This window comes from Psammomys obesus, unplaced genomic scaffold (assembly GCF_907164565.1).
Source record: "Psammomys obesus unplaced genomic scaffold, mPsaObe1.curated_primary_1811, whole genome shotgun sequence".
Classification (NCBI taxonomy): domain Eukaryota; kingdom Metazoa; phylum Chordata; class Mammalia; order Rodentia; family Muridae; genus Psammomys; species Psammomys obesus.
The window spans coordinates 13,982,859-14,005,962 of record NW_026596085.1 but is presented as its reverse complement, the minus strand read 5'-3'; the positions used below and the strand labels follow the sequence as shown (position 1 = coordinate 14,005,962).

At 50.4% G+C, this 23,104-nt stretch overlaps 1 protein-coding gene across 2 annotated transcripts in view; it reads left to right on the top strand.

Moving 5' to 3' along the window:
* Gramd4 (GRAM domain containing 4) overlaps nt 1–23,104 on the top strand; it is a 76,051-nt gene that overhangs the window by 29,672 nt on the left and 23,275 nt on the right. Inside the window, exons 1-3 of one of the 2 annotated variants that reach the window (XM_055627093.1) lie at nt 1,344–1,390; nt 1,484–1,694; nt 10,739–10,859. In XM_055627093.1, coding sequence (XP_055483068.1) covers nt 1,374–1,390; nt 1,484–1,694; nt 10,739–10,859 — 349 coding nt within the window. In that variant the 5' untranslated portion in view covers nt 1,344–1,373. Of the gene's footprint in view, nt 1–1,343; nt 1,391–1,483; nt 1,695–10,738; nt 10,860–23,104 lie in introns of those variants that run through there. The other variant, XM_055627092.1, reaches the window with a different exon arrangement.

Below are 23,104 nucleotides of genomic sequence, written 5' to 3'. Positions count from 1 at the left end.
CTGACCCTTCTACTTCATCTCCCTAGTGATACAGACATGTATCACCACAGTGCTGGGGATTGAAAGAAAGGTTCCATCCATGCCAGGCAAGAATTCTAAAAGCTGAGCTGTTCCCTCCTGACCCCCAGAGCAGCTTCTGATACATTCTGACTGAGTCTTACGGCTTCCACCACTGGTGAATCTTGCCCTGGGCCTTGATGTCAAGGAGAACAGGAGCCTTGGGAGCAGGCAGGCTTGCTTGTTGCAAGACTATGTCCAGGCTGTGATTTATCTGTCCACTGAGGGCTTCCGTGCTGCTGCCCTGAACAGGAAGCTCTTCCCGTCTTGCTGCAAAGAGTCCACCCAGTTCACTCCCCTGGCTATGCCTGCGTGAAAACAATCCTGTGGTTGACTGGGCCTAGGCCCAGGCCTGGGGTCAGGCCCTCATCATGTGTCATCTTGAATTCCCAGAATACTTTGGCCCAGTCAGATCATTTCTGCTTCAGAGACAGAAGTCTCAGCTCGGAAAAGCGGTGAGCAGCAGAGCAGGCTGGAGCCCAGGCATATCCGTGTACTGCACCCTGGGGCTCCAGGGCTTTTGAAGCTGTCAGGGCAGGATCTGGGGGAAGTGCGGCCTGTGGGTCCTGACCTGTATCCCTAGATCTGGACTGTATGGTTGGAGCTGGGGCCTTCCCTGCCTAGCCAGCCAGCCCTGCTCTAAGCCTGGGAATAAGGCCAGCTGGACACTGGGGAAAAGCAGCCCTTTCCCCCTGCCTCCTGGGGATTTTGAAGGTTTCCATGGCTCTCCTGGCCCAGTTAGGATGGAGGGGTGGAGAACAGGCCTCCAGGGGGTGTCCATCATTTAGTACACATTATCTGTTAATTTATATGAGCTCTGCATGTAGCACACAGCGTGTAATGTGACAGGGTGTGAGGCCTTTGCCCAACTTCTGAGTCCACTTCTGGGAGGGTTTTGTTATAACAGCTGAGCCTCCCCGGCCAAGCCAGTATTCAAAAGTGAAGGGGAAAGCTGAGCAAGTGAAAGTATGATGGAGTCAGTCCCTGCCTGATTTCCCACAGGTTGCATTGGGCCTGCAGGGAATCTGCAGAGCTGATGCTCAGGCCCAGCCTTGGTGTTGTCCCCAGGCAGTACATAACCTAGTCTCCAGTCTTTTAGTATTTTAGAGAGCAGTCAACCTTTTTTTTCCCCCAGCTCAGGTTATCCCCCTACCCTAAGTCTGACATACCATGGTGACCCAGGCTATACCATCTGTGTGGCCTGGAGAGCCTCCCTAGTGCTTCCTTATGTTAGGACTTTGTACAGGAGGAACCTCGGCAGCTGTCCAGGTTGTCTGTGGTTGGGAGATGGCTGGCTGGTCTGGTCAGATCTGGCCATGCATCGTAGAGCTAGGTGCTTACTCTCAGCCTCAACACAGAGCCGGAACCAAACGTGGCAGGGGCACCAGGCGGTGGGTAGCCAGTGACACGTTCCATTCTCTTGCAGGGAACCATCTCGTCATGTCCAGGTGAGGCCAAGGAGCGCCGTGCTGAACATGCTCAGGAGGCTGGACAGGATCAGGTTCAGAGGCCACAAGAGAGAGGACTTCCTTGATCTAGCCGAGTCCCCAAATGCCTCGGACACTGAGTGTGGAGACGAGATCCCTCTGAAGACGCCACGGCCCTCGCCCCGGGACAGTGAGGAGCTCAGGGACCCTGTGAGTATGCCAGGCCCCGAGAGTCTTTTCCACCCCTCAATGTGGACAGCAGGGTTTTGGGGAGGGGGCAGGGGTGCATGTGTGGGGTCATTCATAGGTGGCCAAACTGAGCATGGACGTGGGAAGATTCATGCCTGCTGTTTAGACAAGCTCAAAGGCCCAGTTCCCTGTTCCTTGTCCACAGAGCGCACCAGGACAGGGCCTTGTCTAAGCGGGGCGTCAATACCAAACTTTGCCTTAGAGGCTGCATTTCCTTTGTCTTGTTTGGTGGTGTTTCTGGGTGTTTGGGAAATGTCTCATATAAACACAGTGTTGTAGCCTGGCCTGACACCACCCCACCCAAGCCAGCATTGGTGTGGCGATGGGGCAGGATGAGGCAGGCCTGGAAGCTACTGGCATCCAGCTTATATGTCCATGCCAGGTTGTGTGTCACTGACCCAGCCACTGGCTGAGCCCTCATTAGCCCACTCGGTGGCCAATGGCAAGGAGCTCTTTGTCCAGGCATCAGATATCACTGGAGAACCCTAGCCAGGTGAGGCTTTGGTGTGAACAAACCAAGGGCCCCTGCCTCCCAGAGCTTGTGTTTCATGGGTGTGTCAGGCAGGGGAATGCATTATAGAGTTGGGCAAGTGAAGGACCTTGCAGCCTTTCCTCTGGACAGGCCTCTTCAGTCCCCGGCTGGCTGTGGTGTGGGCATCTGCTCAGACCCCCTCCCAAGCACCCCGGCATCCTTGAGTGGACCTGATGGCCACTGGTTTTCCCTCTCAGCCCCTGAGCCTGGGGATCTTTCCAGATGTGGCCATGATCACTGACCTTCTCCTAGCTGCTGTATTATTAATGCTTCATAATAGGATGGTGACTGTGTACTGCTCCTGGCAAGATTAATAATTTACCAGTGCTGCCTCCTAACAGCCTGGCTGTGTGCCCTATGCCGCCTGGCCAGGTGGGTGGGGCCGTTTGTCTTCCTACCCAGCCTCCTGGTGTGTTTGGCTGGTGCTGTTCTCAGGGTTCAAAGGCGATGGCTAGTCCTTTAGGTTTTGGCCTAAGGGTGGGTCGTGCTTCTAGCTTTGTGTGTACTGTTTTGCAGGTGGCAGTACAGAGCAAAAGAGACTTGATTTGATAGAAAAACTGTGTCTTGCCTAGTGCTGGTATAGAGGTGTACAAGCCGTGGGTCTGGGTGAGATGAGAGTCTTTGGATTGAGCATCTCAGGGACAAGAATTGCCCTGCACACACACAAACAATCACACACACGCACACACACACACATTTGTACATGCATGTGCACATACACACAAAGTTACACATGCACACATACATGCACATATACACATACACACTCACACATGCATGCACAAATATACAGACATGCATACACATGTGTGTGCCTACAGACACACAAACAAGATATAAGATTCTGGGTTCAATGGCCAAAAGAACCCACTCAGAGGCTGAAGAATGGCTGTCCTCCTGGGTGTCGCTCTGTCTGCCCATCTGTTTGTCTAGCCAGAATTGTGTGGTAGAGTTGGACTGGACCTGGATTCATCTACCTGAGGGTATGCACGTCTGAGGTAACATGAGGCAGTGTGGAGAGGAGAGGGTGGTATATGGGTCTCTGGGGATAGCCGCCCCAAGTCACAGCCTCACTTGACCACTTAGTGGCTGCAGGATCTAACGAGAATACAGTTAGAAAGAGTCTCCTGTTCCGCAGACCATGGGTAGGTACCCTTACCCCATGTGTCCTGCCATCCTGTAATGTCTGGCCAGCCCTGGCCCTCCTGCTGGTGACATAGCTAGGCTTGGGGCTGGCGGAAGATTCTGAGGCTGTGGCCTCAGCCCGTGGCCACACACAGGGTTGGGGACCCTCATGGCAGACATGAGCTTGGGTATGGGTTGATGGTAGGGCCTAGGAAGGGAGTGACACAGTTTTCTAGCCCATGTTCTTGTGACTGCTCTGGGTAACATTGGTCTAGAGCTGGGACACCTGGTGAGTGGAGAGGGCAGGTAAGCTTGTGACCTTAAAATCTGCATATCCTACCACCTTGCTTGTCTTGATGTCACAGGGAGAATGTCTGTCCCTGGTATCTGTTGTAGTCACCAGGGTGTCATGGTGGATTTAGGGGATACTAGGAGCCCTTGCAAGGGAGGGTCCATGCTGAAGGTGGGTTGTTTTAGGGTGACTAGCTTTGAGGTATAGTTTAAAGAATGAGGGCTCCTAAGAGTAACAGAAGAGCAAGAAGGGACATGCCAGGGCATAGTACAAGTTGGACGGGCCATCTGGTGTATAGGAAACTCTCTGTGTGGTAGGAAGGTCCCCGGGGACATGTTGATTTGGAAGGTAGGTGTGGCATCCCAGGCTGCAGCTGAGAGCAGATTCTGCAGAGGTCTCAGCAAGGTCGGAGCTGGGACCTAGGCTCTTGTACCTTCTGGCATTAGGGGATCCTGTGGGAAAACCGCTCCAGGTGGACCTGGAGGCCAGGACTTATGGGAAATCCCTGCCATGAGTTCAGCCCTGAAGAAACAAAACAGGTTCTAGGTTGGGGCACTGTGCAGAGTGCCAGGTTACTGGCTAGAGAGCAGACCAGGTGATGCTGTTTGCCCTTCAACCACCTCTCTGTCCTGGTTGGGTTTGAGTTTAAGTGAGTTGATACTCGTCGGCCCATCGTTACCATACAGGTAGGTATTAGCACCCACAAACTATCAACTCAGAGGCTCCCCCAGGCCAGATCCGTTGCAGAACCTTTGTCTTGCCTCATGTAGACCCTGCTCTGGGGTCGCTATCCAGGGAGCCCAGGTCAGGGTGCACGGTGGTAGATATTCTCCAATACCCATGTAGTTCCACCTTGGAGGTGGGGTGGCCCTTTTTGCTTTGTGCAGCCTCCTGGAGATATTGGGAGCCCAGATGCCAGCATGGAACCTTTGGTGGCTGGCTGGTTTGATGCCAGGCAAATAGCAGCACCCTCATTGTGTCATGGGGGCCAGTGTGCGAGTTTGAGTCAGTGGTTCTCAGTGTAGGCTTTATATTGGGCAGCCTAAGAGGGACTGTGCCTGCTTTAGGGGTCACTGGTGATTCCCCAGCCTCAGGCCTGCACACCGCTGGTCTGCTCACTCTGTGGCATTGCGTGTTCTTTAGGATTGTTTTTTTTCAGGTATGGTAGCGCACGCCTTTAATCGTAGTACATGGGAGGCAGAGGCAGACAGATCTCTGTGAGTTCAAGGACAGCCTATATACATTTATTTATTCATCTGTCTATGTGTCTGTCTCTTATGATCTTGTGCTCATCATGGCATGTGTTTAGAGGTCAAAGTGCAACTTGATGGTGTTGAGTCTCTCCTTCCACAGTATGGGTCCTAGGGTTCACACTGAGGCAATCAGGCTTGGCTGCAAGTGCCTTTATCTAGCTGTTTCAGTGGACCATTTTCCTGTAAAATGACAGCGTGTGGCCTCTGGTATCTAGCATTTTTTCCTTTTTTTTTTTTTTTTGTGGTTTAGGCTAGGAGTAAAGCTCAGCAATGGAGTGGTTGCCTAACACATGGAAGACTCTGCATTCAGTCCCAAGCGCGTCTGTGCGCCTGATTTTCCGGAGTGTTGGCATGTGTCTAATTCCAGCACTCGGGAGGCTAAGAGCAAGATTACCACAAGGCTAGCCCAGGTTATAGCAAGTATGGCCACAGAACAAGACTCAGTCTCAAAAACACAAAAAATCGACAAAACCCCTAAAATAAATTAATAAAACAACCCTGTAGGTTGGATGGACCACATTTGTTTATCCATGCACGCACCAGCAGACATTAGATTTGTTTCCACTTTGGGGCTCTGACAAACAGCAGAACACCTGTGAACATAGTTTCTCTCAAACATCTGTTTGCATCTGGAGTCACTTGGTCACGTGGAAGCCCTGTGCTGTTTTTCCCAGGTGGTAGGGCCATCATCTGCTCCCCATGCCAAGGGTCTGTGGATTCTCTTGTTCTGGGTGGCACAGATGTCCCATTCACCAGGGCGCTGTGGAGCTCTCTGAGGGCCACTGAGCTGCCTCGCTCAGCAGGCCCCCATCGTAGATGCACGTTTCTGCCTCTAGTGACCTCCCTGCTGAGGTACCCTGGCGCCCTCCAGCATGGTATTGCTGGTCTTTGAGTCACATGCCCACACAGGCCACTTCCCACTCATACCAGAGTGCTGGCACCTCCCATGGCTGCCGAGAGCAGTCCCACTCCAGACATTGCAATTCATCCTCACAACTGGCTGAAAGGCCCATGCTCCCTCACCTCCACCTTGGGTTCCCTCCAACCCCTGTGTTGGTCGATTCAGGCCAAAATGACAACTCGGCTTGCCTGGCTTTTATCATGAGAGAGCTGGTCATCTTTACACGCACTTCATTATGTAAATTTACAGTGGTTTTGTCCCAGCCTCGGTCCATGTCCAGGCCTCTGGCTCCCAGGTCACAGTTACTCCGCCCCTGAGTCTGAGAAAGGGCCACCTAGGGAACCATGAAGCCTGCAGGGGGAATAACACCAGAACTTCAGCACAGCACCCTGGGGCCTTGTCACTCCAGAGTTGGAGACCTTGGTCACTTGCCAGATCCCTTAGGCCTTACCTTCACTGCTGCTGGGGTCAGGAGACTCCCCTGAACTGTGGCCTCTTCTGCACTGAGGCTACTAGAATATACATGTTGGGTAGAAACCCTGAGGCCAGTGTCTAACCATCCAGGGATGTAAATGAGCGAGCATTCACTGTAGCTGGTCATCCCAGGATGAACTGGCCACTTTTGGCAGGAGGCCACTAAGCGCATCAGGTTGACCTTTCTGTCTCTGCCCCCTCCCCCTCACTGTCAGCCTCTGCACCGGCTGCCTGCCTGTTATGTGGCTACCCTGCTCCCTTCCAGGAAGGTTGGCTTATGGGCTGGAACGTACTGGTTCTTCTCCAAGCCTCCTTCTTAGCCTCCTCACTTGGGATTCACCCTTCCTGACCTGACATGCTGAGAAGAGAGGCATCATTGACTCTGGTCTCCTGGGTTGCCTTGAAAACTGGCGTTACTGGTGGGATCCGGGATCCCATGATCCCGTGGTACCATCGTGACCCCAAACAGGGATCGGGAGCGTGGTCCTGCCGCTAGAGGGCTAGCACATACAACCAGGACACAAGGAGCGCCAGAGTGTCTGTACTGTGCCTGGCACATGAGGCTCCTTTCTAGTGCCAGCATCTAGATAAGAAGACTGAGGCCCTGGGTGGTGATTACACCAAGGTCACGCCACAGGCCACTGTGGGGGAGCATGCTGGGTTAGGCACAAGGTTCCAAAGCTGTATGTTAACTGCTGAATTCTTGGACTCTTCTCCCTCCTTTCATATACTGACCAGTACCCAGGTCTCACCCTCCACCCCCTACCCTGCCTCCATTCCTCCATTTCAGCTCCTATGTCATCTTCCCTTCTACTCATAGGCCTATGATTTGATTTGGGGCCTTGGGGTATCCCCATGGGAATGGATTTGTGTCCAGAGCAGTTTGTCTTGGGACTCTGCTCTAAGACATCCCCTAATGGTCAAAGCAGGGATTTAGGATGAGGGGACATGGGTACACACCCTAGCTTTGTTCCCACTAACAACTGACAGCCCCTCACTTTCTTCTACAACCACCTCGGGCATGGTTATTCGAGGGCTATTTGGAGCCAAGGACAGCTCTGGCAGGTGAAGGTCACACTCACTCTAGAAGCTCGCCAGGGCTTAGAACCCTCCACTGTCTTTTCCTAGGGTTAATGTCCTTGCTCCAGACCAGATCTCCCAGGTGATATAGGTCAAGCCCACTGACTTCTTAGGGAATCCCAGGGTCCCTCTTCCCTCCATCATCCCTTGAGGAGATCTAGGGAGGAATTGGTTGTAGGGAAGGCAGATCTTGAGTGGAGTAGAATAGGTGGGCTGGCAGCACTGACCTTCCTTAGCATGGTACTGCGCAGGGTAGTTCTTGCTTCCTGTTCTTCTCTGCTATGTAACTCATAACCTAATAGCTGGGCATCTCCTGAGCAGGGCCTTAGTTGTCCTGCATGGGCTGTGCCCACTCCTATGGCCTGGCTCACCTAGAACTCCTGCTGTAGGGTCCCTTGACAAATGGGGCAGCAGACAGGCCTGCTAAGCCCAACATAGTACTGCTAGAAGCCTGCTGGTGCCATGAGCAGAGCTGGTGAAATATTTAACACATTCTCCTTGTAGGCTAGAGCAGGCTGCAGCCAGTGTGGGGCATTTCTTGGAGATGAAGTGGGAATAGGACAGCAGAGCTGCTGGGCGGCTGGATCCCATTTCAATTCAACATTGATGACCTCCCTTTTAAGATAGCCCTTGCCTTAGTGTGCTGGCACTGGGAGACTAGGTGCAACTACTGGGAGAATGAGTAGAACTTTTAGAAGGTGCATAGACAAGAGGGCCAGAGGAGAGGATATGGAGACAAAGAAATCGGGGTGCACATGCCAGAAGCAGCCTGAGCAGAGACTCGGAAGGAGCAGGAGGCGGTGAAGCAATGAGAGGTCGGAAGGGAGCAAAGTTAGGAATTAGGTGCTACCCAGGGACCATAGGTCATATGGCCCAGAGCTGGGTTAGGGATGAGCAGGTCATGGGTGTCCTGAAGTTTGCTTTTGAGATTGTGTGAATTCTGTGGTCCCTTCACAGACAACCACGTCAGGCATCTGATTACCTCCTGCCTTTAACATGTCAGGGGCTAGTTGACACGATGGGGCTGGAGACAGGCAGCCATGTTGGGGTTTGGCTGCAGCTTCGCTAGCCTGTATATATGGAGTCCTGCACACAGGCCACAGCAAAGACTCTCAGTGGCTTTCTTCTGGCTTAGTACATTTAGTTTGGGGCTGGCTGGGTCCGAGCCACCTGTGGATGATGTCTGCTTGGTGTTTCTGGGCTGGGGGGAGGGGTCACCTGGCTTCCCACCTGATTGTGAGCTTCCTTGGGATCCATTGCTATGTGACCTGGGACGAAGGTTGGGATGCATGTCCTCTTGGAGAGTTTTCTTATCCTGGACAGGGGTTTGGCGGTGCTGGGATACCCATGAGCTCCTTGTTCTTCTAGAGCAGGAGCCTCTTAGCAAGATTTCATCTGTCAGCATTGAGCTGGGGAGTAACACCCATAGGACCCCTTGGGTGGACCATACAGTAGAAGTTAGTGTGGCCTCAGCCACCCGAAGCTTTCACGTGCCACTGTACCAGGGGACCTGGTCCATGTCCCCATGAACTGGTAAACTGGTAAACAGAGCCGCTGGAAGTGCAGGCCAGGTGCCCAGGCAGGGTATCCATGGACTGGTGGGCTTTGTGCAGAGCCTCTGGTCCCTGCCAGCCCCTTCATCCCAGGCTATGGCCCCTGAAGGGCACGCATATCCACAGTGCTACCCCAGCTGACCTGTCTACACATATGTCCTATTGCCTAGGAGAGGTTTGGGTGCCCAGGCAAGGTGGGTAGGTTTCCTCTGTTGCTTGCAGGGTAGTTGTGTACTTTTTTTTTTTTCCATGTCAGTAGCAGAGTGCAGCTGTAGGGATGACCATGTGAGTTCCCACTGCGGCCGGGAGGCTGTGCAGTGCTGGGTGGGGCTGCTTTCTTTTCCCAGTGTCAGCAGGGTTTGTAGCTGTGTCTAATGCCTATGGCAGTGGCAGTGGGTACTGTGACAAGAGCCAGTCCTTGGACAGGAAAATGGTGGAATTTGCTCTCTAGGAAGCCAACGAGAAGGACATGGCATGGAGTATGCTCATCTTGGTTCCTCACAGGCCTCACTTACAAGCTGTTTTTCCCTCTGATCTACATAGTGTAGGATAGATGCCCTTTGCCTTCCATTGGAGGGTAACTGCTCTGATTGGATCATATCCTGGCCAGGACAGTGTCGTGCCTTCTTCCCTCTGCAGCACCACAGTCAATGTTGCTATCATCAAGAGGGCTAATGCCAGCTGGGTGTGGAAATACTCACTGTATTCCCAGCACTCAGGAGGATCATAAATTTGAGGCCCGTCTGGACTGTGTTATGAGGCTGTCTCAAAAACCAAACAACAGAAACCAAGTTTAACACTTTATTTAGTGTTTTGACCCCCCCCTTTCCATTGTTAAATGGGTATGTGTGGCGTGCACACGCATGTTTGCATGTGTGGGGGTATGTGTGTGAGTCCATGTGCATATGTGTGCATGAGGAGGCATGAGGTTAATGTCGGGAATCATCCTTTATTGCTCCTCTGCTTTATTCACTGAAGCAGGATCTCTCAATCAAACCCAGAGCTCAGTGATAGTGAGTCTTGCTAGCCAGTCTGCTCTGGTGATTCCATGGCTCTGCCTTCTAAAGCTGGAATTACAAGTATGGGAAGTACCACGCCCACCTGGCATTTATGAAGGCTCTGGGGATTCAAGCTCTGGTCTTCATATTTATGTGACAAGTACCCTAACCACTGAGCAGTCTTCCCAGTCCTCACATGGGGTTTTGATTTTTGTGTTATTTCCACTTTTGTTGTTGTTGTTGTGATTTGGTGTTTCATTTTGTTTTTGTTTTCTTCGAGACAGGGTTTCTCTGTGTAACCATCCTGGCTATCCAGGAAATTGATTTGTAGACCAGGCTGGCCTCAAACTCACAGAGATCTACCTGCCTCTGCCTCTGCCTCTGCCTCTGCCTCTGCCTCTGCCTCTGCCTCTGCCTCTGCCTCTGCCTCTGCCTCTGCCTCTGCCTCTGACATGCTGGGATTAAAGGCATGCACCCACCATGCCCAGCTTTTGTGTGTTATTTCTTAAGACCTCCTGTCAGGTCCGAGGAGCTGTCTAACATCCTGAGGTGGAAGGGTATGCCAGCACAAACAGTTGTAGAGCCCATGTTTCCTTGTCTCATGTGTTCCGGAAGATGCTCCTGGGGGCCCTATGGCCATTATATCAACTATACCATATTTTTCCTTGTGATCAGTTGCACTAAAGCACCAGGAGTCTTGGCTGACATCCCAAAGCTCTGGGGCCTCATAAAACCAGCTAGGATCAGTCAAGGCTGCTTCTGTGTAGCCCTCAGAACTCTTGTCGGTTTCCTTCCAGGCTGGTCCAGGGACCCTCATCATGGCGGCAGGTGTCCAGGACTTCAATAGGACAGAGTTTGATCGGCTGAACGAGATCAAGGGTCATCTGGAAATCGCCTTACTGGAAAAGCACTTTCTTCGTGAGTACAGAAAAGTACTTATGGGTTGGGGAGGGGGCGACTACCACAGAGTCAGGGCCAGTCTGGGGATGCTGTAGAATGGAGGTGGGACAGGTGTGCATGAGGGCAGGTGTAGATGGGGCAGGCATGTGTGAACATAGGCGTGTTCAGCGAAAGGCTTGGACCAAGATAGATGTGGACTTTGGACCTTGATATCTCCATGTGACACTTTCCGTCTATCTGAACGTGTGCCTGTTGCCTGTTGCTTAACAAAACCCAGCCCCGGCCTGTGCTGTGCAGGTGGGGTGAGGGAGCAGTTGTAGTCTCGGAGAGGAGCGACCTATTCCCTGACAATTAGGTTGATTTTAGTGAATCAAACGTATCTATCTCAGAATTTTCTGAGTTCCTCAGAGGAATCTGAAGCTATTTGTTCTGTTATGCATTGAGACAGTGGGAGCAGTTGCTGCTGGCCTTGCCCTCATGGCTCCTGCTGGCCGGCATCAAAGGTATGAGCCACCACTGCCCTCTTTGGTGACTCTTAAGGGTTGGCGTTCACCCTGACAGTGTGAGAGCATCTCTGTTGACTCACACCTGCTTCTGTAGGAGCGGATTCTAGGCCAGGCTGGCTTTTGTTCCTCCCTCCCTGGGTGTGCCGGGCGAAGCTCAGCCAGCGCTCTATCGCTTCATCTGTAAATATTTTAGTAGATAGCGCAATATGTTTTAATGACAAAAGCTGAGAGACCAAGATGGCAAGTAGAACAACAGACAGCTTTTCTCTGATTGCATCAGAGACCGACTGGATTTCCCTGATAGGTTTTTGACAACTCTGAATCGATACTCAGCAGAGCCCGTGGGTGGGAACGGCTGGTGCTTCTCCTCAGTCTTTTGGTGCCTTCTCTCTCTATTACTGCCTTCACCCTTGGTGGCTGGAACTTCCCACTTGATTCTATGGATAGGGCACTGTGGTCTGTCCATGTCTGCCATCCCTCATCCATAGAGGCAGATGTCGGTGTTAGGGGAAGACCTCTGTGCATCGCCCTGGGGCACGCTGTCCCTAATGTCATAAAGGGCTGTCATCTCATCAGACTGGTCATATTTGTATGTCTGTAGTTCTTGCTCTATTGATTAACCAACATATTTCAGAAAACAAATTTCTCTTTGCTTTATGGTTGCCTTGAGGTGTGGTTTTCATGGGAAAGGCAGGATACATAGACTTCCTCCCTTTGTGACACAGTTTTAAATATGACTAGAATATTTCACCTCAGACCAGAGAGGGTGCCTGCTCCACTGTCAGGAGCCCCAGTAACAAGGCATGGTCATGGAGTTATGACCTGAGTATGTGCTCATAGTTCTGCCTCTGGGCTGCGGGTGCCTTATCCCTTGGCTTCTGAGCCTGTTCAGAGTGGGACAGGATAGTCTAACACCCTCACGAACACTTCTTGTCCCAATGCTGAAATTAATCATCTCTCAAGGCAGCCCTGTTTTTGTTTTTGTTTTTGTTTTCCCCCAATGGAAAGTGATCTTTAGAGAGCAACTGAGGATTGCAGGATGGTAGCTGTAGCTACCACTACAGAGTCCAGGGCTTGGGCAGTGTGAGTTCAGATAGGTGACTCTCTAGGAACATACATCCAAGACTCCTGGATGTCTTCTGGACCTCACTGGGTCTTTACTGTATCTTCAGCTATTCATACTGACTGTTTGGTTCCTAGAGAGGCAGCACCAGACTTACTCAATTGTTTTATCTCACAATAATACATGCAGGTCTCAGGACTAGCTGGGCACACACCTATAATCCCAACACTCCAGAGGCAGAGGCAGGAGCATCTCAGGCCAGCCTGGGATACAGAGAGAAACCCTGACAAAACAAAACAAAAAAAAAAAAAAAAAAAAAAAAACACCCATAAATCCACAAACACCCCAACGAGGCAGTGCATACAGCTCTTAGGAAGCAGAGGCAGATGGCTGTCAGTTAGAGGCCAGCTACAGCTACATAATGAGACCCTGTCTCAAAAGTAAAACAAAGTGCCAGGGCCACCGTCAGCCTTGGGACCACTAAGCCTGGTGTGTGTCCAGTTCTGCCACTTTTGCCCCAAGAGGATATCTTACTATGGAAGTATCCATTTCTTCATCAGAATGCCATGTGCAAGGTTCCGTCCTCTCTTCATGGCCCTACTGTCAAGGAGTGCAAGGCCACCCTTACTTGTTTCCACTCAGGGTGTTTACGGAGATTGCCTCTGTTTTGCAGAAACTTATTTTGACTTTATTTCAGACTTGGAAGAAAGTTACAAAAATAGCACAAAGAATTTCTGTATGATTTTCATGAAGCTATTCTTCAAAGGGTAGCATTTTTGCCACACTTGTTTGTCTGTAGTTTTTACCTACTAAGCCTCCCTTTCCCACCATCCAGCTGTCTATACATTTACATATACATGTGTACATTCACCCATTTATTATCTGCCACCCACGTGTCCACCCGCCTCTCATCTGTTTAGCCGTCCACCCACACATCCATCCATCTCCCACCCACCTTTTTTCATCCATCTATCTACACATCTATCCATCTCCTACTTACCCACTAGTCCTCCCCCCTACGCATCTGTCTGTCTCTCGCCCACTCCCACATGTTTCCACCCACATCCATCTCTTGCCCACCCACCCACACATCCATCTTTCATCCACCTACCCATCCATCCATTCATCCATCTGTTTATCTATTTATATATATATATATATATATATATATATATATATATATATATATATAATTTTTTTTTTCCCTGAGCCGCCTGGTTGTCTGTTTCAGACACGATGCTTCTAAGTTCTGCATACTCTGCCATGCTTCCTAAAAGCAAGGCTGTTCTCTTATCTAGCCACATTGTGCAGTGTGCGGCTATCAAAACCAGGAAATGATGTCGCTGTGCCATTATCTGGTATGAGACCTTATTGCAGCCTCACTATTGTCTTTTTAATGTCCTTTATAGCAAAAGAAAGCTCTCATCATGCATTGCTCCTTTAGGCTCCTCTTCTCAGCTTGTTTCCTGAAGCAGGTGTTTTTTGAGGTATGCAGGTAGGTTGCACATAGAATTGGCTAGGTTTAGATACCTTCTGTTGCTTTACAAAGACTCCAGTCATGTGTTTTTTTTGCCCTGAATGTCACAGGCATGGTGGTGTGCCCTCAGTGCCGGTCAGGAGATATGAGATATTGCCTCATCTATTTCTGCACAATGCCAACAGTTCCTTGTCAAATTAATTTTTGTAACTTTCTAAAATTATTGCACTGGAGGTGTAGCTTAGTGGCAGAAGGCCTGCCAAGCATGCTCAAGGGAGGGCCTGGGTCCCTTCCACAGTACTGGGAGGGGGGAACACCCAATCAAGAAAAACTATTTATAGTAGCATAAGCCTATGGTCCCAGCACCAGGGAGATTGAGTCAGGAGGTCACCTGAGCCCTGGAATTCAACAGCAGCCTGGGAAGCACAGTGAGACCCCATCCCAAAAGCAGATTTTAAAAAGAACACAGGGTGATTTATCTGGCTGCATTATCAAGTTATAGTCAGAGAACTTTGGGCTCCTTCTCATCCTCTCTGGAGTTCCAGTTTTCTGTTAATTCACTGATCACTTCTACTGATTTTTGTGTTTGATAACAGCCCTCCCCATAGATAAATGTTAGCACACTAATACTTTATGCACACTTGTGTTCTCTTCTAGCAGTCACTCTGGGTTGGTACCAGAGATACAGTCCCTGATCTGCTTTCTGTCAGTGTCCCCAGGCTGGGTGTGGCTTAATCTCCTGGTTGCCGGTTAGTGACTGGTTATCCCATCCCCAGCCTTCTACATTGGGTGCTGGCTTCAGGCAGCTCTTCCCAGGCCATCTGCACTTTGAGGATGGGGTGGGACCTATTTTTATACCCGAGGCTTGGGTGTAGTGGGCGCTGAGTGACTGGAAGAAATAGCAGAAAAGCCTGGCTGAGATGGAGTTTGCACAGAGGAGCCCGTGCCTCCTCCCAATATGGCATCCATCACAGTTTCCAGGGCAATACAGTGTTATTGAGTCTTGAGACACAGAAATATGTTCCTATTTTCACTAAGCATATACAGCACATGCTGGCCTGTTCCTTCTTACAGGGGAAACACCATGTGTAGGGTCGGGGAAGCTTCAGACTGGCCTTGAGACCCAGGCTTCCAGCTAATACTTCCTCCTTTCACTAGCAGCTCAGAATGAGCTGTTTAGGACCTTGGCTCTACCCATAAGCAGCTATATGATTAGTGTTCAAATTCTATTCAACTCTCTCTGACAACAGGTGCCATTCTTCACAGAAGAGGGAAATAGCCCGAAGTGCACAATAGGTTTCCTCAGTGATTAAATATTGAAGGGTACAGATGTTCCCAGGAGAAAATGACATGGGATAAAGAAGGTACAGTTGAAATGTGCCATAGCTCCAGCCAAAGGCAGGGGCCAAAGCTTGTTAAAGACCTTAAACGAATGACTGGTGTCCATTTCCAGGAAGTCCGAGATGCGTTTCACTGCATTATCGCTTGTTGGACACAAATGCAATTCCCCTCCAAGGCTTTTTATATCTGAGTGTGCATTTATTGATTACTTGCTTCATGCAGGCTCTGAGAAGCAAGATTCACCAGCGCCATAAAGAGTGTGTACACAAGCCTCTCCCCCAAAGCAGCTTGGCATGGCATTGGATTTGGGAGGGGGAAAAGTGCTGCAGGCCTTTTAGGGGCCTCCTGGTTGCTGGGCTGGGCTGCAGAGCTTTCATGGAGTGAGGTCCCTTCCTCTGAGTTGACACCTCCCAGCTGTCACTTCTGCTGCCACCAGAGTTCCTCTAGCATTCTGAAGAGTTGGGACAGTCCTGAGACCAGTTTAGAGGTGTGTGGTTGATGGCGTGCCTCAAAACCTGGGCCTGCAGATGTCTTGCTGGGAGGCCTGACCTCCTAACTGCCCCCTCCTCTAAGTTAAGTGGTGTGGAGCTCAAAGATAAGCCCCAGGGACAACACCTCGGTGGGCCTGCTTCTGTCCCTAGTGTGGAGTAGAGTGAAGCCAGTGGGAGGAGGTGGTCAGAGAAAAGATACGGGCAGGAGACAGGAATGAGCTAGACGCAAGCCCTATAGAATTTTTTTCAGGAAAAAGTTAAAATTGATTCCTAAGAAAATTAAAGATCTGACCCATTAGGCCCATAGTTTCATATTTGTATGTCTGGGGGAATGGGCATGACTTAGCTTTTCCATCTTGTGTGAAGCCCTAGGATCTGTACCCAGTACCAAGGTAGGAGAGGAGCCCCAAACCTTTGCTTTTTCTAGATAATTTCTGTTGCCTAGTAAAATACACTCTTGAAGTCTTCATTGCAGGTAAGATATTTGGCCCTAAGACTTCTCATTGCCCAGGATAGAAGTTCTCTGAGCACAGAGGCTGAGCCTGATTACCAAACCCCTAGCCTGCCTGTTGCTCATACTTCAGAGGAAAAAAAAACTCTAAATGCCCTGGTCTGCCCCAGGGCCAGGGTTCCTGCAGTATTGGGGTGATACAGTGAAGTCATCATCTGTACGTGCTCATCTGCTGTGTCATGCTGACAGCTCCAAGTCGCAGGTCTGGCAGGGTGCTTTGGGCAATGACAATTGATTTTCAGGGGAGTGTTCCAATCCACAGCCATTGTCTGTCTCTGTGACCTCTCTGTGGACTCATATCCTGCCTCACGGTCACAGTATAGCTCCCAGGGCCATGAGTGGGTAATCCATCCCTGCTTCTGAATGGCATGACCGAGGTCCTGTGTCTGCGGTGGGGAGAGAAGTCGCTTGGGCCAGCAGCCTTCCATTGTCTGTTGCTCCGTGTGGAAAGCCTCATATGGCAGAGACATTGTCCATTGGCTTGTGGGGTGTGTTGGATAGCCCGGCAGGGACAGTTGTTGCCTGTCCATATTGGCATCCACCAGCTGGATTTTATGGGAGGGAGAGAAGGCAGCTGCTGCCTCATCTGTATGGTCCCAGAGTCTGGCAGCTGCAGGGTGTTCAGTACACATCTGGGTGGATGGATGGATGACAAGCAGATTGCTGGCACTATCAAGCAGTGGTGAGCACATAGATAATGGGATGAGCAGATAGATGGTCGGAGGGAGGTGCTACCCCAAACCCAGGCATGCCTTTCCTTCCATCCTTTGGGGTCTTACTAGGCACCTCTCAAAGCCATTCTCTAGCTGTATCTTCCTTTGTTTCTTATCTGGTGTTTAGGCCCAGGCCCAGTTTAACCTTACTTTGCTTCCTAGCATGTGTACCCAGTATGAGCCTGTGGAGCTCACCTCACCTTGCCTGCCCTCCTGCCCAGGAATCGGACAGAAATTGGGTTCTAGCAATGAGCCTGATGCTTTGAGAAAGTTTGGCGGCTGGTGCGTGGTTGGAGGGATGTGTCCAGAAGAAGCATAAGATAAGAAGCAAACACACACACACACACACACACACACACACACACACACACACACACTCACACTATATATATATCACACACACACACACACACACACACACGTGTGTGTGTGTGTGTGTGTGTGTGTGTGTTTGTGCACCGTTGTGTACTGTGTGCATGCCTGGTGCCCATGGACACCAGAAGAGGGCACTGGATCCCTGAAACTGGAGGTACAGACAGCTGTGAGCCACTATATGTTTTCTGGGACTTGAGCCTGGGTTTTCTGGAAGAGCAGCCTATGCTTTTAGCCCCTAAGCCATCTCTCCAGCCCTTATCCTTCTCCTTCCAGACCTTAAGGCAGAGACTTCTGAATATTCACATTTCTCAACTCAGTGGTAGCCAGGGCCTCCAAGCCCAGAACATCAGAGGTGGCATGCCATCCCATCTCCCCATCATATACTGAAGGCTGTGATAGGTCTGTAAAGCCAGCCATTCTGGGCAGTGGTTCTGCCTAGAATCCTATTTCTTTTTCTTTTTTTTATGTCTTCCTTTCTTTCCTTTTTTCTCTATTTATTTATTTATTTGTTTGTTTGTTTGTTTGCACATAGAGAAAAGATATCTCAGGGCACCACCCCAGCCCTATAACTGACTTCCTAAACTCAGTAACAGGCCCAGCCCAAGCAGCAGCCTGTCACGTCAGAATGTGAACTATCCAGAACTTGGCTGCATGATACGCACTGCCTGATTGAAGGAACATTCAGCTTGGTGTTGACAGTTCATCATGCAGTAAATGCTGCTTCTGTGCAGAGCAGTGACTAACATGGTGACAAGGAAGCACTAGGAGAACACACAGGCTGTGGTGGACACAGTGAGCGAGGCACCCTCCCAGTGGAGTGGCCAGAGGGGAGGAGAGCTTTACACAGCTGACCTCTTCTCTGGGAATGACCGTGAACAGATGCCCTGGGGTCAGGAGTGTTGGGGATGGCCAGGCATTGTCTTTTAGAAAGGTCCTTAAGGATAACAGGAAGGGTAAATTGGGCTGGGAGAAATCTGATCAGGTGCCTGTGTATGCAGGCCAGCCTGGCCTGTGACAGCTTTCTTTTCCCCACTGGGTGGCTCTTGTGTGTGTGTACTTCAGCTGGGTGGGAAGAAATTTTATTTAAAGCTTATCATTTGATTTTTTTTTTTTTTTACCTCTGGCTGGACCTGTTGCATCTTGTGCCAAAGGGATTCCTGCTTAAGAGATCTGCTTTTGCAAATTTAAAAATAGCTTTGATGTTGTTTTCCTTCCCTGTGGGCCGGGAGCCATGGAGTCTGCGCAGCCTGGGCAGGCCATGACCATGGGCTGAATTGAGTATCTCCTCTATGTCCCCTTGAGTCAGCATATTTTGAGAGGGGATGAATGGGTTTCTTGAGGTTGAGGGTCCATGAATCACCTGCTGTTCACCTTCCAGACCCTGAAGAGGCTGAAGGCTGGACCAGGTGGATGGGCAGGTGGCCTGGCTGTGCCAGGCTCCCATAGCTTCTGTTAGGCATGCTCTTTGTTCTACCAGGTCCCTCTGGCTTCAGGGGCTCCCTCTCTTGAATTCACTTTGCCCCTTTGCTTTGGAGATGTCTGACAGTCTCCAAACGGGGTTGAGCATGGGGATCAGAATGTCTCTTCCTTCTTAGGGTCCCTGAAGGTTGCTATCACAGGTGACCTGGCCTTTTTAGATGTATATAGATTACTTAGATAGAGAAAGAGTTGCCTGGTCTTCTCTCTCCTCCACATTCATTTTGCTGCCTCAATAACTCTTATGTGGGTGGGGATGGGGGATAGACTTTGTCCCTCAGGGACTGTCCTGGTTCCCTCTGGTGCTGTGCACATGAGCCATCTTGCTGTCTTCCTGGTAATTGCTTTGCTGGTCTGCCTGCATGGGTGTTGTGTGAGCAGAAGCCTAGAATGGGAGCTTCTAAATTGTGACATTGAACTCTTTTTTTTTTTTTTTGAGGTATACCCTTGGGACTCAGAAATTTTGGAAACCAACTCCAGGCAGTAAGCTGACCTGGTTAGACAGCAGGAATGGCCAGGGAGCCTGCAGAATGCCAGGGGAGTGAGAGGACCTGCCTGGAGTCAATAATAACCAGCAGTGGGCCACGTAAGAAAAGCTGGACCCTGGGCTAGGAGCTGTGCCACACCATTGGTGGCATGTGATAAGTGGTCTCACAGCTCTGCTGTATTGACTCTGGTCTAATGTGCTAGGCTATGGCTCTGCCTGAATCCTCACTTGTGACTTAGACCCAGACCCTGTATGGCTTTGTCTCTTGACTGAGCCTGTGAGAACATCATGTGTAAATAGGGAGATAGGACAGTCAGCTACAGCCTGGGCCCTGAGCTTGTGTACACCTCTGTCCTCAGACAGAGGGCACAGGAGATCAGGTGTCTTACTGCCCTGCTGCTCAGGATTGTGTGAACATATTATAGGATGGCACACCTATTGCCTCTGGCAATGTCCCGTTCGTTGGTTCCTTTCTCAAAACTACTTTGCTTTAAGAAAGTCTGTGTAAGCATTCATTGTCTGGGCTGCCCCGGTGGGGTCTTGAGGAGTCCTGCTTCTTTGTTTGAGGACATAATTGGAGAGTGAGGTGAGAAGGAGGACTCCTCTAGATTGGGGAGTCCCTGCACCCATAAAGGCCAGTATGCCCATCAGAAGAGGGCTTCTTGTTTTGCAATGTTCAGAATGCCGTGAAGCTGGAAAGTCCTCTGTGGGCCTCTGTCTATGGGGGTTCCTTTGCCCTGTCTGAGATAATTCTTGGGAGGAGAATGTGGTAGGTAGAATCTGTTTTTCCAAGAGTATTCAACTCCTAACCCCTGGAACTTGTGTGAGTGACCATTCCTTGGAAGTTGTGCCTAAGCCAGAGATTAGAAGATCCAAGATCATCTATGGGAGCGGCACAATCACATGGAGGGGGCTGGCTGGTGGGTCAGATGGAGTTGGCAATGATGGAGGTAGGTCAGCATGACGTCATTGCTCTTTGGAAGTCACCAGCCAAGCAGAGCATGTTCCTCTGGAAGCTGGAAAGGATGGGATATGCCCAGTCTTGCAGCCAGCCTCCAGATGAACCTCCGTTGACACCTCTGTTCTAGCCTAGAACGCCTATCTGATCTCTTGACCTTTAAAACTGTAAGACAGTGACTATTGTACTAAGTAAGAATGTGATATTAGCAGCCACAGAAAGCAAATACTTAAATATTTGAAGGGCTCCTCATCCCACCTCTCACCCCATGGGAGAATTTTGCCCCCTGACTGAGGGATCAGGGGTCACATATTCCCATATGTCTGTCATGTGTGGATGCAGCCTCATCAGCCTCTGTGAGGCTGAGGAATCCCCAGAGTCGTGGCAGTGGCAGGCTTATATTACAAGAGATTCAGAGTTCTGGGGGAGAAAGCTGCAACTGCCAACAGGCCACAGTCAGAACTCAAGGCAGAGACATTGAGGATGGAGGCTGGCTGCCATGGCCCTCACGGTCCTAAGAGACTCCATTCCATGGGGAGGCTGGGCGGGGGTGGCCTTACCGGAGGCCAGCTCAGCGCTTTCTGCTTGGCAGGCAGTGAGCCTCACCCTCCTTCTCCTCCTCTAGGGGAGGAGCATGAGAAACTGATGACTGGGTTTGTGTTGCTTTTGTTCTGTAGAGTGACAACCGACCGGGCACCGCGCTGCATCTGACCTAAATGTGTCACCGTGGGGTGGAAGCTGGCCCACATTACCCAGACACCAGGCCTCATCATTTCAGTTGCAGAGAGAGGGCCTTGCAGGGAGCCATTAGCTGAGGAAGAAAGAGTTCATGAAAAGAAAGGCTCAGAAATCCCGCTGGTTTTTACATTCTTAGCTCTCTGCGCCACCAGGAAAAGGTGTAGAGCCTCTGCAGCTCTGCTGGGAACAGACACCAAATTGGCAAGGGCTGCAGTAGATCTGCCCCTGCAGCTGAGCCCCTAATGGCTGGGGAGGGCAGGTGAGGTAGAGAGCTGGGCTGCAGAGGCACAGTGTAGAAAAAGCAGTTGTACCATTGCAGGGCTGAGTTTCCTGCCCTTGGGGTCCCGGGGGAGGCCGGCTAGCAGTGTTTGTCAGGAGGACATACACTAAGAGGCTCTGAGCCCCTCTAAGGGGCTGCACACATTCCATTCCATGCTGGCAAGAATGTTCCATGTATCCTGCTCACCTTGGGAAGGGGTCTCTGTGCCCATGTCTGTCTCAGCAGTGCTACTGGGTGCTGTTGGCTAATCATCTGCCATGAGTGGAACATGGTGATGAGCTTTCATGATGTAGTGACACCGGGAAGACACAGACGTTCAAGGGAGGCCAATTAAGGAAAGCCCAATTTCCTCTTCCTAGCTGAGTGGCGTGCAGTGTAAAGATAGAGAAGAATTGCTTTGATCTTCAATGGGCTGGGATCCAAGAGGCCAAGGACTGGTGGGGGTGGTGGGGGATCAGGTGATCAGGTGATCAGGCAGGAAAGTCTCCAACCCCCAGCCTCAGCCCTCTTCCCTCAGTCTCCCCCCTGTAATGCCAATGATGTAAGGTTTCCCAGCTCTGTTTATCCTGTGGTAGAGGTGCTGTCTTTATAGAAGCAGAGAGGGAAGATAGACGCTCCAGGCTGAGTCTGCTTATACATCCGGTACTTTTCTTTTTAATTTTTTTAAAAGGTTCATGTGTTGTTTTAATATGTACATCCACTGGGTCGTTTTATGTCATCTTGATGCAAGCTAAAGTCATCTGGGAGGATGGAATCTCAATTAAGAAAAATGCCTCCATAATATCCAGCTGTAGGGCATTTTCTTAATTAGTGATTGATGTGGGTGGTGCCATCCTGGGCTGGTGTTCTATAAGAAAGCAGGGTGAGCAAGCCATGGGGAGCAAGCAACCTCCCTCCATGGCCTCTGCATCAGCTCCTGCCTTCAGGTTCCTATCCTGTTTGAGTTCCTGCCTGACTTCCTTCAGTGATGGACTATGATGTGGAAGTGCAAGCCAAATAAACTCCTTCCTCCCCAAGTTGCTTTTGGTCATAGTATTTCAGCAGAGCAGTAGAAAATCCTGAGACAGTATATATATATATACATACATATATATATATATATATATATATATATATATATATATATGTATATATATATATGCCTGTGTGAGTTTATGTACACATATGAGTGTAGGTGTTCACAGGGGCCAGAGGGCATCAGAATCCCCTGGAACTGGAGTTAGGTGGTTGTGAGCTGTCTAATGTGGATGCTGGGAAGAGAACCTAGGTCCTGTGCAAGAGTAGAAAACATTCTTACTGCTGAGCCGTCTCTCCAACATTCCCAACCCCTTTTGAAAAAAAAAATATTTCCACACCTGGTTCTTGAGCTGGTCATGTACATTTGCCTTAAGTGCACACCTGATTAACTGCCCTGAATACATGGCTGAGCCAGGTAAATGCAAACCTTTGGGAGAAAGCTCATTGGTCCATCTTAGTGGAGGCTGTCAGGTCTCTTCACCTGCTCGTTCAGTGAGCCCCAACAGATCTTCTGCTATACCTATCCCAGGCTGCAGGAGGAGCCAGGTGGCTGAGAGTTGGGTCCTGTGACGTAGTCTCCTGGTCCTTTCAACTCAGGTGATCATACAGTCTCCATGTTGTTAAGAGGCTTTCTTGGCTTTCATCCATCCAAGGACCCTCTCGGGGAAAGGCCTGAGGCAGCAGTTTCCCTGAGCATTATAGACAAGGCTCTGCCTAGTAGGGGTTCCAGGCTAGCATCTAGGCTTACCCAATGGACCTATTTATATGCTTGAGGCTGCTCTCCAGATCCCACCTAGGTGTCTGCTCTGGGCAGCATATTCTCCCCAGTT